Genomic DNA, 18,481 nt, shown 5'->3' on the forward strand with positions numbered 1-18,481 from the left:
AAATGTTGTTAGCTGCATGGTACAGGTACCAAATTTATGCTCAAGTTGGAGTAAGTCGCCACAGTAATTTCAATTATTTTCTTTTGCTTACATAATCTCTCTTCCAACCGTGAACATGCCTGAACTGATTGCAGAATCCTATAAATTAGAGAAGAAAAGGATATGATAGGATCTCGAGACTAACCCCCTCCTAGCTGAGAAGCCTATCCGAGGGAGCAGGGATTTAAAATGTGTTCCTAGTTGCTCTCTTATTCAGGGCTTCATTTGCTCTTCCTATTTCAACTCCTTACATTGTGGCAGTATCTTTTCAGCAGAAAATGTAAACATCTGCCCTGGAGGTTGTATCTCTCCTTCGCTGTTTGCTAGAATGTACAACGAATGAAGATCATCATCATAACCCACATCATCTGTTTCCATCACCATCATCATTCTCACATTTCTACATCAAAGACTGGGGAGTGGGAGCCATTGGCTTGAAACTTTGCTTTCTCACATGGTAGGAAAATAAACTACTCTAAGGTAACCCTCTGGCTAGAAACAGTTTCTGTTTTAGTAGAGCTGGAGTGATGTTGTAGTTGTGATGGTCTAGAAATTATGCAAGAGGTAAGGATTTTTGTGGGTAGTAACTTTTATTGGACCTACTGCATTGTTAGGTAAAGTTAGACACACTTTCAAACACAAACCATTCTTCATCAAGTCTGAGGGGGAAAGCATATACAACCAAGATTAAGGACAGTCAGTAGAGCTGTGAAATTGGAGAAGGGAGAAATTTCCAGGGGTAGGAAACAAACAATTAGCAGAAGAAAAGAAGATCAAGACTTATCAAAAGGGAGCAGAGTCATTATCACCTGTAGTATAAAAGGAGAATTTCAGGACTCAGGTAGATTGTAGTGTGCCATAAAGTCAATGTAAGTGTTTAGTCCTTAATTCCTAGTGTCAATCCATTTTCTGAATTTTGGTTCCCAAAATCACCTTTTAAAGGTGTTTGGTAGATTGCTGAAGTTAGAAAGGCAATGATTATGTGGAAAGTGTGTTCCTACTGCTGTTTGTGTTTCTGTCCTTTTTTTTTTCTGTGAGAGTTTTATTGTAAGTGCCCTGTTCAAAACCACCTCTGATTAAGACCACAGACATTGCATTGCTTATGACTCCCAAACAACAACAACAGCCCTCTCTTGCACTGGAATTCATCTTATTGAATTTGAGTCTGTGCGTGAATATTTTTAGAAAGTTTGGAGAGAGTAAAGTTCAGCCATTTGCTAGGATGAAGAGAGGAAAATACAAAAATATATTTGTTGGCCCATTCTAGTAGGTGTTAGCAAAGTTCATGAGGGATACACTGCTTAGATCATATAGTAGTTCTGGTTAAAATTCGTTGTGGTTTGTCAGTTTTACAAAACTTTCTGTTTATTAAACTAAAGATCAAATATATTACTGTATAATCTGGGAAATAGTGTGTAACCATGTGTCCAGTGTGCACAGAAATACCCATTTCTTCAAGATACTATCCCAGAGTTAAAAGGAAGTAACATTCTGTCCTATGGTTTAATCTAAGAAATAGGGTATGCTTTTTTCTTAAAGGAACAAAGAGACCGGTTCTCAGCTGGTGTAAACTGTAAGAGTTCCAGAATAAATAGAGATATTACAATTTATATCAACTGCAAAATGTCTGTTACCCAAGGTTATCTTGTGAGGAATTCTGGGCAGATAGAAACCCATGTCTGTATGCAGCCCAGATCATGAATGCAACTTTTAATATCACCATCTCCTCCAGCCCAAGTGTTTTATTTGCTGTTTCAATGCTCTTCTAATATAGTTTTTGTATGTATTTAATGGGTTTAAAAAGTAATTTTTTAATATCCAAGTTTATTTTATGAAGAGTGGATTTTTCAGAAATGTGCAGCATCTACTGCACTGGGAGCAGAGAGGTCAAGGGTGATTTTTATCACTAACCTTGGCGAGAGCAGGTGCTAATGCAGGTACTTCGGGGAATGCCACTATTAAGGGTCAAGAAGCTCAAAGCTTATCCCAAATTGATTTCCTGGTATGTTTGTTTTTTAATTAAGAAACTACAGATAAAGGGAAGAAATATAAAAGAAGTGAATATTTGTCAAACGCTTTCATTGGTTACTCATTTTTTCTTCATTCTTTTCTGTTGAATACTCCTTACATTACATCAGGACTTGCTAACCTTAGCACACAGTTTTTCCATTCACTTAAACAGTAAATAATTGTAGTCCTTTTGACTTTTTCATGGCAACCAATGTATTGCATTAGTGTCCAGAAAAAAAATAACTTTTCTATCTCATAATATTGTTTGGCTTTTTGTTTGATCCTTCAGTCCAGGTATAGACCAGAGATAGTGACTTCAGTGCATTGTACATGCTACCCCACACCCACTACTGTGGCAAAAGTTTTTTCTTTTCTATCTATAGTGTAGTTATTCTGTACTGCACTAGATCGATTTACTACATATGCAATTTGCAAAGAGGTTAACGGTAATTCTGGAGAAAGTACGATGCATATTTGCATAGAGAATAATCCCTTCTGATTTCACAGTTGGGAAAGAAATGAGGAGAGCACTAAGAATGTCTGAACTCATTTGGACATACACGGAGACAACAATGAACAAATGCAAGTGTCAAACTTCTGAGAGAGAGCAGGAAACTGAAAAGGCTTATCTTTAAAATGTGCTCAATAGTTTAGAAAAATATCAGTATTTTCTTCATGTATTTAGTTGTAAACTCTTAGTTTCTTCCAATATTTATGAACAGAGGCATCACTGGGCAATTCTACACCCTGGGTAGAAATGGCAGCATGCAAGGCAGCAGCTGCAGCTGGGCTGCTATTTTTGTAACACCCAACAAATCTACTTGGGGCTTGTGACTTGGTCATGGCTACTGCCCCCTCTCCCCTCCTTCTCCCACCCACCTTATTTATGGCACTGTTTATAGATATTTTTGAAGGAATATTGTCCTGATAGGATTTTCATCCTCTTTGACCTCCTGGCCAAATTTCATGGCTTTGAAAGGTGACAATGTGTGCATTTATGTAACTAAAAATTATTTCCATGCGACAATATTTTTTTTACTTACAATCACAATTAATCCTTTCCTTTAAAAAAATAAGACAGAGAAATCTGCAGACAATACACAATATTTTTTCACACAGATTTTTTCACCAGACTTACCACTTGCACAAATACAGGGGAAATGGATGTAATGGTGCTGCTTTAGCATGGTGCCACGCTTCTGCCAATAAGCTCACTTTTGGGCACAGTCCTTTGCATGGCCTTTGATGGTGTAAATATTCACTTAGTTTACAATAGCCAAATCAGCAAGTACTTGGTGCCATGTTAAGGCAACACGATTACGTTCATTTTGGTTTGTATCACAGGCAGAGTGGGCCTGCCATGTTTGAGTAGCACACTTCTTTGATGGTGTTAGAAGCGCCCTAAATTCTATTTTAAAAATTCATCCCTCATGCTATTTACAGTGACATGGCTATTTGTTGTATATTACACACCCAATGCTGAAGGCCAGCTTGGTTTCTCCACCTCTTCATCATGGCTTGCTACATATTATCCTAGGAAAGCTGATCTATAAAAATTAGTTCCCCCCTGGGGCCTAGTCTACAACATTTTGCTGGTAGAACTCCAGAGTGAAGTAAGCATATGCAAGGCTTAATACTAATGGCCAGACTAATTATAGAATCAGTAGCCTGTCTTCCAGCCATTGTCAAGTAAATTACTAAATTACTAGGCTATACTAATTCTAGTTTCTACTTTGCAGCAAGAATGATCTAAACTTTGACATCTTACTGAAGGCCAGAACAACCCCATCTATAGAAAGCATCACTAGAATGGACCAAAGGAAGGAAAACTGTGTGAAGCTCCCCTCTGTGTTGTCCTTCAGATTCACCTAAGGATAAGAGATTTGTACTTTCTCATGCCCTGCAACCTACAAACTGCAGTGCTTATCCATCCAAGCAGGGACCATATATCTCAGAAGCTTTCCTTCCTCCAGCACTCTAGCAATGATATGTTTTAGCTTCCCTTAACAAAGCTGCCAGTGGAGATCCTCTCTTCGTAGTTGTTTTCAAAATTGAACCGTGAGGATATCCAAAAATTTTAGCCTGTTTTCTTTTATAAGTAACCTTCGTGAGGTTAATAGGAGAGTTTTTCATCTATTTGTCACTGCCTCCAACTTCATATTTGGGTTTTAATGCTTGCAAAGATCTTTCTGTATGGTCTACTGATAAGAGAGATGTGACATAAAAGAGATTAGTCCTGCTCCCACCCCCTGCACTTCCCTTTACAAGGCTAGGGTACATATGTGCACCATGAACACATATTTACCTATGGCCTTTTTATTATGTATTTTTGAGGGCATAAAATACCAAAGTCCTCTAACAAAGCATTTAGTACATGCTTAGTTTTAAGACCATGAGTAGCTCAAGTACCCAGTTAAGTATGTGTGTTAAGTGTTTGACTGAATCAGGGCCTGGTTATGTACCATGTTAGCAAGAAAGAAAATGAAGATTGGCTGAGCAGGCACTTAGGCTCGGGACAGAAGTTACACATAAACCGGTTTGAGTGATCAGAAACTGTGTAAACCTGTAACAGAATGGAAGTTCAGTGCACATAAAGCATATTCAAAACGGCTGAAACTGGTTTAAGATAAACTTGGTTGAATGTAGTATCAGGCTTAGCTGATTTGGGTTAAACCGGTCTATGCAACTTCTGTCCCAGACCCTGGATGGTTAAAATCTGACACTTGCAGTAATTGTTAAGTGTTTATGCACTTGTGTGAAGTTCAGATTTCTGCACTTCAGGCATTCATGTTCCCCAAGAATCCAGGGTAAGAAATATCCAAGCCTCAATTAAAAGATTTAAATGGTAACAAAAGAGCCAAATCTACCTGAGCTAAATCCTCTGAAATTATAATCTTTTTTAAAAAATGAAACAATATATTCTAACAACATAAGGCCACATATATGAGATCAATTTACTTATTTGAGCTAGTGATTGACAGATACATTTGGTATCTGGTTATTGGTTGTATGGAAAGAGAAAAGAATGTAAGATTGGATCTTACTGACAGAACTATTACTAACTTACCTGGTGTCTGCGCTGTTAGATAAAATATTGTCCCTTTTTGCTTTTTTTTAACCTTTCATACTTTTGACTTAACTCTGTAGCAATAGCCAGTAAAATGGTAGCCTTTTAAAATAGAATGTATTGTGAACATACTTGTTCATTTCCTCAGTGAGTCCCTTCTATACTGCCAGAATTAGCAATGTCGATCAAACTAACAGGTGGTGTATGATTGTACAAAGTGAATCTCCTCTCCCATAATGCTTTCTTTGAGAAACCAATCAGAAGTGGCACTGACATGATGATGCATAGCTGTCAGCAGATCTGGGGTATATAAAGTAAAACAACTATGTTAGGCACTTCTGAGCAGTCGTGCATTCCCCGCCTCGCCTCGGGTGTAGGGATTGCAAAGAAAAGCAAAACTACATGTGTCAAAACCGTGTAGTTTTGTCTTTTCTTTTATTAGAGGCTCATCCATTCTCATGCTGGGATTGTCTAAAAACTTACTCTGGATAAGGGTGTCGTTTAAGAAGCTTTCGTTTGGGCTTAGCCCACTCAGGCACTCCTGAGAAATCAGGTTAGTAGCATGTTTTCGATAGAACGCTTCTATCTAACTCCACTTCTTTGTCAGTCATTAATTATTCTGGGAGGATGTATGTATGTGCATATATGTATGTATGAGTATATAATGAGAGTGGTCTGTAGATACTGAGGACTAAAGTTCTCTGACACAAGATATGCACAAATGATTTCTGAATGTGTGTTGTGATAACCTTCAACTAAAAAGTTTACAAATACATTTAATAGGAAAAAAGATTTAAATTAGGATTTAAAATTTGCATGGAAATGTTGGGTTAATTAATGAAGTCATTTGAGTGTTCAAGGTTGTTACTCTCAGATAAATTGAGAAGCTCCAAGAATAGCTCTGATAAAATGTATATGGTATCAGCTAAGCACTGATGACTTTTTAAGGGAATCAACTGCTAAGGTATCAATTACACTGCAGTTCTAGAACACTTGTCTGCTGTCAGTCATAGCTGGGAAGGCTAATTTTGGAAGCTGACATTTCAGATGCATACCTTTTAATCCTAATTCTACAAAAGCCTTATAAGATCAAATTCTTATTCACTGAAATTTGCCTACTGAAAGAGATATTTTAACGTTTGCTGAATTCAACATTGATTATACTTACTTAAGTGATTCCCTCTATATTTGGAGTTTTAAAATACTTTATATGGGCTTTCATAGCGTTTATTTAAATCAAAATTATTTTGGGATGTCTCAACTGATCCTGATATCTTTGAACTATAATTCAATAGATAGCAATAGAATAAATATAAAAGGACATTATTTGTACAGTACTGTTTTTGTAACTTTTGCAAGTTGTCATCCTGAGACTAAATTACAATTTATTTAAACAATACATTTTTTCACAAATTAAAAAACTCAAATAAATTCAATACAGAATGTGAAAATGTTACCCTTTTTCAAATGTAACATTTACCTAACTTTTTGAAATATGCAAATACAATTCATTTTCATTTGATGTGCAATTCAAAATAGAGCTTATTATAATGTACAAAATAACTTCTTTCCCATGGTGTTCAGTGAGTTATTTCAGAAGCTATTGTTTTAAATAGAAAGGGCAGGAGAACTATTTTTCTTTCAGATTTCCCACCTGCAGTTGTTCAAGCTGTCAGTGTCAGCGGCCTCCATATACCCACGCTCACATTTCAAAGATAGCTATTCCATATGCCAAATTCCATGGAGCTACTTTCTAAGAAACAATTGAATATTATCTGCATCTTTGCTACCATTTTTTTTGCATAAGTTAAATATTCACAACTTGCCATAAGCCTTTAAACAGAAGTCTCCCAGACATTTTTAGTTATTCAAAGCCAAATAAGTCTCTGTATTCCTTTAAAGTTGTCATGTAAAGGCCTGATTCTGCTCTCCCTGAATATTATTGATGATGTTTTGTACTTGCAGAATATTTTTAATTCAACCCCATCCCCTTTCACATGTACAAATAAAGATTATTTTATCCTTTAAACAAAAGAGATGGAGTGAAATGGTGATAGGGTTCTTCAGACACAGAAAGTCTAAGTGACCCACACAAGGTCATGCTTTAGAAAGGGGCAAAATAGTAGGACCTGGACTCCTGATACCATGTTTTGGTAACTGGACTTGATCTAGCTCCACTAAATTTGATAGGAACTTTTTACTGACAAGTTGGAGCAGAAGCATCTCTACAGATAGAAACATTAAACACTGCTAAACTGTCAAATTTAGGTTTCCTAAAGTGACTTCAGTAGTTAAGCCTAGCAGGCCAATATGGTTTAGACCAGAGCAGGAAAAATCCTTCTGTACCATGGAAAGTCAAAAAAGTAACTGAGCACTAGGAAAGAGGAAGAAATGTGGAAAGTGACAACTTTAAAGAATTTGACCATTGATATCTAATTATGTTTTTGTGTTTTCAGAGTGCCTGTCAAGATGGCAACGAAAGCACCAACGTTTACGCAGCCGCTACAAAGTGTTGTGGCACTGGAGGGTAGTGCCGCAACCTTTGAGGCTCATATTAGTGGTAAGGCTTTAATCCATTCTCACACTCTTCATTCCTTTTTCCCGACTCTTTGAAACACATTTATACAGTGCAAGATAATTGTAAATACTCTTTGTTTCAATTATTTAGATAGTCTGGTAAATATATGCAAACTAGAGAGCATTGACAGAACCTAGTTATATTTTTCAATACTTTATCCTTCTTTATAGAATGCTTTCAGATTCCAGCAGTTGTATTGTGCAACATTTTGAAGATTCTTAATAAAATCCAAGTTCTCCTGCCATTGAAGTCAGTGACCAAATTCTCACTGATTTCAGAAGAAGCAGAACTGGGTACCAGTTAACTAGCCAGTGGAAGAACTAGACAGAAAAGTGCAGACTGTGTTAATGAGGAATCTTGGGATGAGTGTACTGAGACTAAATTCATCAACTGAGAGGAGACAGATTGAAGAGATCATCTGTGAAAATGGCTATACTAACCCAAAATTGAAGGGCTCAGATTCTTCTGTGATATTGTTCTGGGCATGCTGGTTCCGTTTTGCATTTATAGGACTTCAGTTGCCTAACATGGATTAAGCACAAAATTTGTGCCCATATACCCACTAAATGTGGTAAATAACCCTGGGTAGTCATAGTGCAAGATTGGATAACAGATTGTGGTACAACCTAAAGATGTCCCCTCATTTTTAAGTTGTGTCACACTATCAAAATGAGGGGACATCTTTAGGTTGTACTAAACACATAATAAAAAATACCCTATGAGTTATGCTCTGGTTGCTGAAAGTCCCATACACCCCCTAGAGGCACAAGTGTCAGAACAGCCAATACTTTGTTTCAGGAGCAGCATCAATACATGAGCAGCGACTAAGGAGAAATGGTAAAGAATGCCATTGTCAAGGGAGGAATTCTTGTGGGTGATACCTTTCATTGAACCAACTGCATGGTTGGTATGGACAGAGGCCAGCTTTTCAGTATCACAGTACCCTTCCTCAGGCATCCGGCAGAGAAGCAGACAACTTTGGTCAAAAAAGCATGCTGTGGTGTATTAATATAACCATTTTATATTTAAGTCAAGAATGAATGTAGAGTTGCAAGTTGAATATGAAGAGCACAAGTAATCTGATAGTATGAAAGAAGTGCTTAATAAACACCTGAAGATATAGCCTTGCAGTCTGTAATGTGAATAAATAATTATATATTTGTACTAGACTATGAATTAAGTATCACATTATTAAGGCAGTAACATGCTGAAAATACCCAGCAAATCAGACTCAGTATACAGAATACATAAAGACCCACACAAAAGCTATGGCTTAATCACAGTGGGTGCATATACGCATGCTATTAATACACCTGAACAAGCTCCAGTGTAGTTCATGCTGGAGGTTATTGCTCCTGGGTGCAGCATTTACCTCTGTGATCAGGACCACAGCACGTTGAGCTGGGGTGGAGCACCCCCAGCTGGCAGGAGTCTGGAGGGGGTTACTGTGCCAACACAGAGATACTCCATTCTGGCTCTATGTCCTGTGGAGGGGCTGGATGGGGCACAAGGGTGCTTCAGTGCAGGGCTAGCCAGCAGGCAGCCTCCACAATGTAGCACTCCTGTGCCCCAGCCAGCCCTGGTCACTATCTATATGTGTGTTAGCATACTAAAGAACTCCACTGTAGGATAGTACTTGTACAGGACAGTGCTGTCCTACAGTAGAATTAATTATTTACTGTATCCCAATAGGGGCACACATGTAGACAGTAATGCTTTACTATGGAGCTAATTAGTCAACTCCATAGTAAAGCGCATGTGTAGATGCACCCAGTAAGTGTCAGAGCAGCCAACATCTTGTTCAGGAATGGCCATGGCATATGGGAAATGATGAAATAGACCTAGTTAGTAAATGTCATGGTCAAAAAACTGTGGTCACATCAGCATTTTGACTACACACCTCTCTGTAGATATGTCTACATTATTATTAAAACGTTCCATTCCTTTATAAAGAGTTAACTTGGACTCTGCTTAGTTCAATTTGTACTAAGTTTGGCATCAGTACACACAATATCTGATCCACGTAGCCTACACCTAAATACCTATAACTTGTATCCTCATAAACCTCAGTTGTGTATCTCAACCTCCAGCTGTGTATTTTTTTTTAATTTGACAACATGGATTCCAGTTTTCCAGAACAATTTCTAATACTGGTTGCCTGGATTTTTGGCACCCTGACATGATAAATCATTTTAGAAAATCTAACCTTGATGAAGAGCAAGCACACACACACACACACACACAGAGGCTTGCCCAGTCACTATGCAATATTCCATTCAAATAAAATTAGAAACAAGGGGCAAAATTTTCAGAAGCAGTATGGGAGATTTGATACCTTGAATCCAGTTTGCAGATCTGCTGATAACCAGTAACTTCAATTGGAGTCCAGAAGAATTTTGAATGCTTGGTGCTTGTAAAAATAAAATCTCAAACCAATCAGTCAAAAATGAACTACACCAAATCAATGGTGTGTGTTTAATTACATCTATAAAATTACATAAAATGCAAATCTAGAGAATGAAACAGCAGCTGTAGAGCAAGTCTGCAAAGTGCAGTCTCAGATCTTCCTCAAAGGCATGTAAAGGGCCTTTTTGCAATGGATGTGGCACAGTTTGGAAATTCACTATGTGATGGAAAAGCTATTGCAAATACACAACATAGTACTATGCAGAAACTAACATTACAGGGGCTCCCTGCATGACCACTCATACAAGAGAGTAGGAAAGTGTATGGATGCTCTCGAGCCCTGGAAGTTGCTTATGACTTGAGCTTCCACAAAGCAGGTTATTTTCTGCTTTGTGACTGAGGGAGGTGGAGTCTTTCCCCCTTCACAGAAATTCCTCAATGCTCAATAGAGTTACCTGAGTTGAGTGCTAGGAATAGGATTTTCCTATAATTTCTGAAGCTACTTATTTGAAGCGGGGTACTCAGTGCATCTGTACGTCAACCCCCTTGCTAAAAAAGGGAGCCTTTCTTCAGGGATTGCCCCAAAGAACATGGTAAAATAGAACAGTAAGGGCCCAGCATAGCTTTCTCCACCAAGCTTTGACATCAGCCTCTCCATTAAGAAATGCAGGTAACTCTGATTTTAACTGTTGCAATAGTCGCTCTCAGTAGTAACTTTATTTCCTAAATTTATTAACCAGGAGGGCAACCCCTGTAAATCAGTTTGAGTTTCCAGTTCACATCTGGTTTCCTAAATGTGTTACAAGGAACCAATGTACTAGTACACAGATGTGCGAGCTCTCAGGAGTTTATTAATCCGTCTCATAATTCCTAAATGCAACTCAGTCCAATGAAAGTCTCTGAACTTTCAAATACCAGAGGCTACTCACTGAGGATTTCTTAATGCAACACATTGGGATTAATGGGTATGTTGCCAAGGTCTCTGTATTAGGATGTTGTTTGAATGTTGTGATTCTCTTGTCCCCAGCTACAATTTATGACCTATACAAAATAGGCATTTGGGATGGGGGGAGTCTGTCACAATGCTACAATCTTTCTTGCCTTCCTCTTTCTGTAGGTTTCCCAGTTCCTGAGGTGAGCTGGTATCGGGATGGCCAGGTTCTCTCTGCTGCAACTCTGCCCGGCGTGCAGATCTCCTTTAGTGATGGCCGCGCTAAAGTCGTGATCCCCGCCGTGACAGCAGCCTACAGTGGAAGATACACCGTACAAGCCACCAATGGATCTGGGCAAGCAACTAGCACCGCCGAACTACTTGTCACAGGTATGGTGTTAGTAATTCAGGACAGCAAATAAGCTAAAGCAAAAAATTCCAAGCCCAGATTAAAAAAAAGACACAAAAATAAGGGTTTTGAACCGTACAGCCAAGGGAGAAGGAGCAAATCAAAATTTTTGGTCATAATCAATCTCTTCCCCCCCCACACAAATTCTTCAATATATACTTTCTTTGCAGATTCCTTATAGGCATAGGCAGCACTCAGCCTCTAGCTGCTAGGGTCTAGCAGGATGAACTGTGAACTTGATCCTATAAACCTTTCCTTGGATACCTGTTCTTAATCTACAGATCTTTACTCAAGAGTAGGCTGTACTCACACCAAGTGTCCCATTGACTTCAGTGGAACTACTTGTAAAAATAAGGATTTTGCCCGTGAATAGATTTGCAGGCCTAGTCTCCTTATAGTCTTTCATGAAACTACTTACATGAATGAAAAATCAACTGTTATCCCTTTAGTCCTTATGCTGCTAATGCTTATACATATGCAACTTTGGTGATGTAAGCAAACTGATGCCCATGAATGTCCTTACCTGAATTAGGGCTTTTACTTTTGCTGGATCAGGGCTTTTACACATGAATTAAGAATAAGTGTTGTCAAGAAAGTGGTTTTCTTTTTTCTTTTTTTAATGTTGGACAAGGTAGTAGTCTTCTGTATCAATAGCACTGGGGAGAGAAATAAGGAGAATCAGCAGTCTGTGTATAAGTGTATTTGATAATGCTTCAAAGGCTAAGAATGAGTCTAGTATTAGCATTTACCTCTTCCAAAATTTCCTTTCACTAAAAGTTTTGTTCCAATCAAACTGTAGCTGAAACAGCACCACCCAACTTCTCACAACGACTACAGAGCACGACAGCAAGACAAGGAAGTCAAGTTCGACTTGACGTGAGAGTGACTGGAATCCCTACACCTGTGGTGAAGTTCTATCGGGATGGAGTAGAAATTCAAAGTTCCCCCGATTTTCAAATTTTACAAGAAGGAGACCTATACAGTTTAATAATTGCAGAAGCTTATCCTGAAGACTCCGGAACCTACTCAGTAAATGCCACAAATAGCGTAGGCCGAGCTACTTCAACAGCTGAATTGCTGATTCAAGGTAATGAAGCTCAGGTTGTGAGCCATGAAAACACGAACACGTAAATTATTATAGTTTAATATGTACCGCTGTGGTTAGTGTAATATCAACAATTTCCTTAATAACCTGTTTCTCAAGAATTTATAACTTGGCTGTAAAAAATTACTCCCAAGTGAAAGTAGTCAGAACAGCTTCTTTTTGGGAGTAAAAGGACATTTTCTACATTTAATACAAAATTGTCTCAGACACTTTTGAGTAATATAAATACTGTGTACATATTATAAATATGTATTGATTGGGAGTATTTTTATTTGTTTTTTATTTTGGTTTTTTTTTCTATGGAATATCCAGTAGTTATCTTCCAAAAGCAAGGTCCTAAATATACTGCCATTGGGCCAAATATTGGAGTGCTTAATGAGAAAAATTCCTATTGACTTAAGATAGTTGTGTGCTATTACTGCAAGATCAGTCTGTGTGGGGTTCATTTTCTGACTTGACTATGACCCTTCATTAGAGCAATTAGTAAGAGACAGGCAACAAATAAATCAAAGGCATTATTTCTTGGGCCTTTAATAAATAAGATTTCCACACTAAGAGTATATGTATTTGAGATCCTGGAATGATTCTGAATCAACTATTCCAACACTTATATAATTAATAAACTTTCTAATTTTTTTATCCTAATTACATGGTTATACAAACACACACACACAACCCCTAATCTCATTTTAACAATTTCCACAGTTATTTGTCTATAGATACGGCACGGAAAACAGATGTCTGTTTAATTCTTTCTAGTGTTTGCATATGCTGCTTCTTATATAATTAAAATTGTGTGTTTGTTTCTTCTGAAACTCATTGTTTATTGCTACATATATTTTTCCTGACTGTTCATGTTTTTCCTTCTACTAGGCGAGGAAGAAGCAGTGCCCGCTAAAAAGACAAAGACAATTGTTTCGACTGCTCAGATTTCAGAAACAAGACAAGCCAGAATTGAAAAGGTATGTTTTACAAAGAAAATTCTGTTTAAAATATGCAGCTATTGATATTGATGCTCAAGTATCTTACAAACTGTACCCTTGTTTTCATTGTAGAAGATAGAAGCCCACTTTGATGCCAGATCACTTGCAACTGTTGAAATGGTCATAGACAGTACTACAGGGCAACAGCTCCCACATAAGGCACCTCCACGAATGCCTCCTAGACCTTCATCAAAATCACCAACTCCACCAATAATTGCTGCAAAAGTTCATATGGCACGACAGCAGTCACCATCTCCTGTTAGGCAGTCTCCATCGCCTGTAAGACATGTTAGAGCACCAACCCCATCACCAGTCAGGTAAATCACGTAAAGTTTTAAAGAAAGATCTGAGTTGTTCTGTCAGTAACACCAGAATGCAGAGAATAAAAATGCTGCAAACTAGAAGCAGAGTATAAAACAGAAGAATGTGGCCTTGCTCTGATGGTTGGTTTAATTTTATACAGTTGTCAGAACCATACTGGAAGTATTCTGTTTTCTGCCTATAAATTCTCAATCCCATGTGAGAAGGTTTAGGAAATCCTTTAGAAAATATGTTGGGTAAGATTCTGTTCTTTGTTATATGTAAAATTGGAGCAAAGTTAGAACAGAAAATAATTGAGCAGCTGATAACTGAAAATTGCTGTACTGGGGACTGAAAGAAGAGCAAAAACATTTTAATAGGTTGCATATAGAATGGAAAGATCAATAATCAAAAATTGTGAATGGGTATGTGTCACTCACTATGTTGGTTGAGGATTCCAGAGTGACTCTTGCAGAGACAAGCAGAGTAAGCAAAATTATGGAGAAATCTTATGTGTAAACAGCTTGTAGAAGGAAAGTACTGATCTACAGTGTGAGGCCTACAGCTCTAGTGTGACAGGGTCCATTGTATCTGCACTGAGGCACAGAGGCAAAAACAGTATCTGTTTCTGCTGCCTCAGCTCCCCAGTGCACCAAGCATTAACACCAAGGAAGCTGGGTATTTGTAAGCTGAGTAATAAGCACAAAGTCCCATTAAATATTTGTAACTACACTCATTATGGTGATAAGCTTCATCCCAATGACAATATATTTTTTTCATGCACCAAAAAAGTAATGGACGGATAGTAACCAGAAATAGCCTACAAGCCATATAAACACAAGAAAAATATTACAACAGTGCCATCTAGAGGATATACTCTACTCAAAATACCATACAGGCTAGCCCTTTGTTAAAAATACACTATATTTACTCAAAAACATCAGTTAAAACTGAATTCGATTAGAAAAATGAATAGAAAAAAATTAAGCGTTATGTCAGCGCTCCGTAGCTGTCCCACCTGAGTGGTTCAGGTTCTGTTTAAAAGAATTCTGTTATAAATATTTGCTCCAGGATACTTGGATTATAGAATTCTGCTTGGGGAGGGAACCTATCTAAATAATAGTGTTATCTTATTTTGAAAAGTATTTTGCAACTATTTGTTTAATATTCATAATGAACTTTTAAAACATATACATGTTCAGAAACCTTGTTTTATTTATCACTTTGGTGATTTGATTTATAAAAGAAAGTGTTGCAAAAGATTTGGGTCCAAATTCTGAAACAAGCTGCTGTACTCAGGAAACTGCTGAATTCACTGAAGCTCTGGGCAGACACAGAGGTAGGACTGGATGGATTTCACTGAGCTTTCTGCCCTTTCTAAAAATTCCTAGGCTATGAAGAAGGCAGGCTTTAAGACCATATGAACTAATTATTCCTAGTACATTTCTAGTTAAAAGGTACCTATCTGAGTGAAATAAATCATGGTATTTTCACTTATTCCTTCATTGTTAAGATAAATAAATCACACAAATTATATGGTTGCATGGATATGGCACATTAAAAGCAAGAAATCTCTTCAAATTTTTTTGTTTGTTTTGTGCCAAGCACTTTGAGGACATTCAGTAATTAATAGTCAATAAATTAAAGGAATAGGATGGTTTTCCCCCATTTATTATTTATGTTTTGATAGGGCCCAAAAAACCCAGTCAGGATTACAGATCCGCTGGACAAAGAGTGGCATGAACACATAGAAAGGCACAGTCTTTTCTAAAGAGCTTACAGTATAATTTAAAACAAGGAAGAACTATTGCTGTACAAGCTGTAAGAAATAGGAAGGGAGAGAAGTGGGTTCGCACAAGTGATATGAATAATCCTAAAATGTGTACAACTTGATAGTAACAAATTAATTCAATGTTTTGCTTTCTTTCTAAATAACCCAGCTGTTCTAAACTGTCATTCAATATTCCTGTCATTAGTTGGCTGAATTTTTATACATATCACTTCAAAAATTGCTAACTTGGCACCATAACTTATAAGTAGAACTGGTCAAAAATTTCAACTTGAAAATTTTCTTATTGGAGGAAAAAGGGAACTTCTTTTTATGTTTTGACCAGTTCCACTTTGAAGTACTGGCGGTAGGATAGGTTAGCGAATCTCAGGACCTAGTTCAATTCTATAGGAAGTTACATATCTGCTTATTCTTATGGGATAATTAAAAGTTAATACTGATAATGTTATGCTTATTCATTAGGTCTGTTTCTCCTGCTGGAAGAGGACTTTCCACTTCACCTATTAGGCATGTGAAATCTCCATCTCCAATCCGCAAAACACAGATGATGGCAGCAGCTGGGGCTGAAGCTCTTCCTCCTTGGAAGCAAGAAGGTTATGTTGCTGCAGCTGAAGCACGGATGAGGGAAAGTAAAGTAACAAGTGCCACCCAAATAAGGACCGAAGAAAGATGGGAAGGACGATATGGTGTTCAAGAGCAGGTGACCATTAGTGGTGCTGCTGCTGCTGAAATAGCTGCTGGTGCTAAAGAGGTAAGGTGTCTGCTAACATTTGGAAAGATTATTTATGCTCTCTGTATTGAGGTGCTACTGTTGAATGCACGTGCTAAATGTAATGAGAAGGCTTGTATGTAAATTCTTGCTTATAAAGAGTTATTTAGACAGTTCCACTGGAAATGTTTAAATAATTCCTTGACTGTAGCATTCTGTACATGTAGTTGCTGTGTGCTTATTCTGTGTGTATGCAATGTATGAAAAAATGTCTCTCAATGTGGCTAATTTAGGTCATACAGGACAGTGAAAAAACAGCAGCTGTTGCTACGGTTGTTGCTGCTGTTGACCTGGCCAGAGTGAGAGAACCACTTCCAAGTGTTGTAGAGCAGACTGCTAAAAGGACAGCAATGACCACAGTACACATTCAACCTGTTCAGGAGCAGGTAGAAGTACAGCATAGAGCTGTTTAATAATTTACCCTTATCCTACATGCAACCAAGGCATGTATTTTACTGTGAAGAATTAACAAGATACTAAGTGCTTCACAAAAGCATGTGTTACTGATACAAAACCATATGAATTATAAAGGAGTGCTAGTGGATCAACCTGCTTATCACTTGTAGTTTATCACTTTACAACATGGAAAGATTGAACTAATTATTCTTAATCCATTCCTAAAGAATGGGAGATTATTCTGTTCTTTTAATAAGTCAAGTGAAAGTAGTCCCATCATTTCCCTTGTTAGTATATTCCATAACCTATTGTTCTTTTACTTACAAAGTTTTTTCTAATATTTAAGTTAAATTTTCCCAATTAAACTTTAAATAACATTTTTCCTGGTGTTCCCCCATCACTAAACTTCCTTCCCAACTTCCTTTTTCCTCCTCTTAATTATTATTTTATTTGGTAATAATTGATTTTTGCTACGTGTTAAGGTGAATTTTAAATCAATGGTTTATTTGTCTATTTGTTTCCTGCTATAAAAATCAGGTAAGAAAAGAAGCTATGGTGGTAGTTACCACTGATAAAGCCAAAGAACAAGAGATAATATCAAGAACTAGAGAAAGAATTGATACCAAACAAGAACAAATACACATCACACATGAAAAGGTGAATGCAGCTATTTCCAATGTGATAGTCATTGCCATATCCTTACTTCATCTGTAGGCTTCATACTCCATTATCAAGGACAAACATGCACTTAGTTTTCATTACTAACACTCTCATAATTCTTTCTGGATGAGGACTTATCTTTACTTTTCTCATATAAAGATTGATAGTAGTTTGATAGCATATACCATATGAATATGGCAGATGAGAACCTTTTAAATGAATGAGTTTGAGGATAATGTCAATGTTTTCCTTCTACATTCCATATAACTAGATAATATGCCAATACTGTATTTATAAAATAAGAAATCCCCCTTGATTTTCCATGAAAATTCCTCAGCTTCCTCTATGAAGGATATTGGTTTCCTGCTGTCAAGCTGGGGAAAAAGATAAATTAGGAAAGAGCTCATTCCTAATTAAGATAATGTTTGAGATTAGGCATTTCAAACTGAGATTAGGCATTTCAAGCTTTTTTTTTTTAACAAATCAGAAGCATTTAGTTTAACTTAAAACCTGATTCTGCATATATATGCTCACATGAGTAGCCCTACTGAAGTCTCATAGTCTCAAACTAGGTAGGGTTGGAAGGGACCTGAGCAGATCATCAAGTCCAACCCCCTGCCATGGGCAGGAAAGAATGCTGGGGTCAAATAACCCTGGCAAGGTGGTTGTCTAGCCTCCTTTTGAAGACCCCCAGGGTAGGAGCGAGCACCACTCCCCTTGGAAGTTGGTTCCAGATCCTAGCCGCCCTGACTGTGAAGCAATCCTGATATCTAGCCTGAATCCACTCTCCATCAACTTATGGCCATTATTCCTGGTTACTCCCAGTAGTGCTTGGGGGAACAGGGACTCTCCCATTGCCTGCTGGTCCCCCTTGGCAAGTTTAGACAGCCACCAGATCCCCTCTCAGCCTTCTCTTGTGGAGGCTGAACAGATTCAGGTCTCGTAGCCTCTCCTTGTAGGGCCTGCCTTGCTGCCCCCGATCATGCGAGCGGCCCTCCTCTGGACCTTCTCCATGTTGTCCACATCCCTCCTGTAGTGC

General features: G+C 37.8%; 1 protein-coding gene across 1 annotated transcript in view; it reads left to right on the forward strand.

Annotated features, from left to right (window-relative positions):
- Nucleotides 1–5,483: 5,483 nt before the first annotated feature.
- Nucleotides 5,484–18,481, forward strand: part of TTN (titin) — a 273,859-nt gene continuing 260,861 nt past the window's right edge. The window contains exons 1-9 of the mRNA XM_019553528.1: nucleotides 5,484–5,669; nucleotides 7,573–7,676; nucleotides 11,218–11,421; nucleotides 12,240–12,527; nucleotides 13,419–13,507; nucleotides 13,601–13,845; nucleotides 16,080–16,368; nucleotides 16,620–16,772; nucleotides 17,320–17,439. Coding sequence (XP_019409073.1) covers nucleotides 7,586–7,676; nucleotides 11,218–11,421; nucleotides 12,240–12,527; nucleotides 13,419–13,507; nucleotides 13,601–13,845; nucleotides 16,080–16,368; nucleotides 16,620–16,772; nucleotides 17,320–17,439 — 1,479 coding nt within the window. The 5' untranslated portion in view covers nucleotides 5,484–5,669; nucleotides 7,573–7,585. The remainder of the gene's footprint in view (nucleotides 5,670–7,572; nucleotides 7,677–11,217; nucleotides 11,422–12,239; nucleotides 12,528–13,418; nucleotides 13,508–13,600; nucleotides 13,846–16,079; nucleotides 16,369–16,619; nucleotides 16,773–17,319; nucleotides 17,440–18,481) is intronic.

Source organism: Crocodylus porosus, unplaced genomic scaffold (genome assembly GCF_001723895.1).
Source record: "Crocodylus porosus isolate Cpor-Errol unplaced genomic scaffold, CroPor_comp1, whole genome shotgun sequence".
NCBI lineage: Eukaryota > Metazoa > Chordata > Crocodylia > Crocodylidae > Crocodylus > Crocodylus porosus.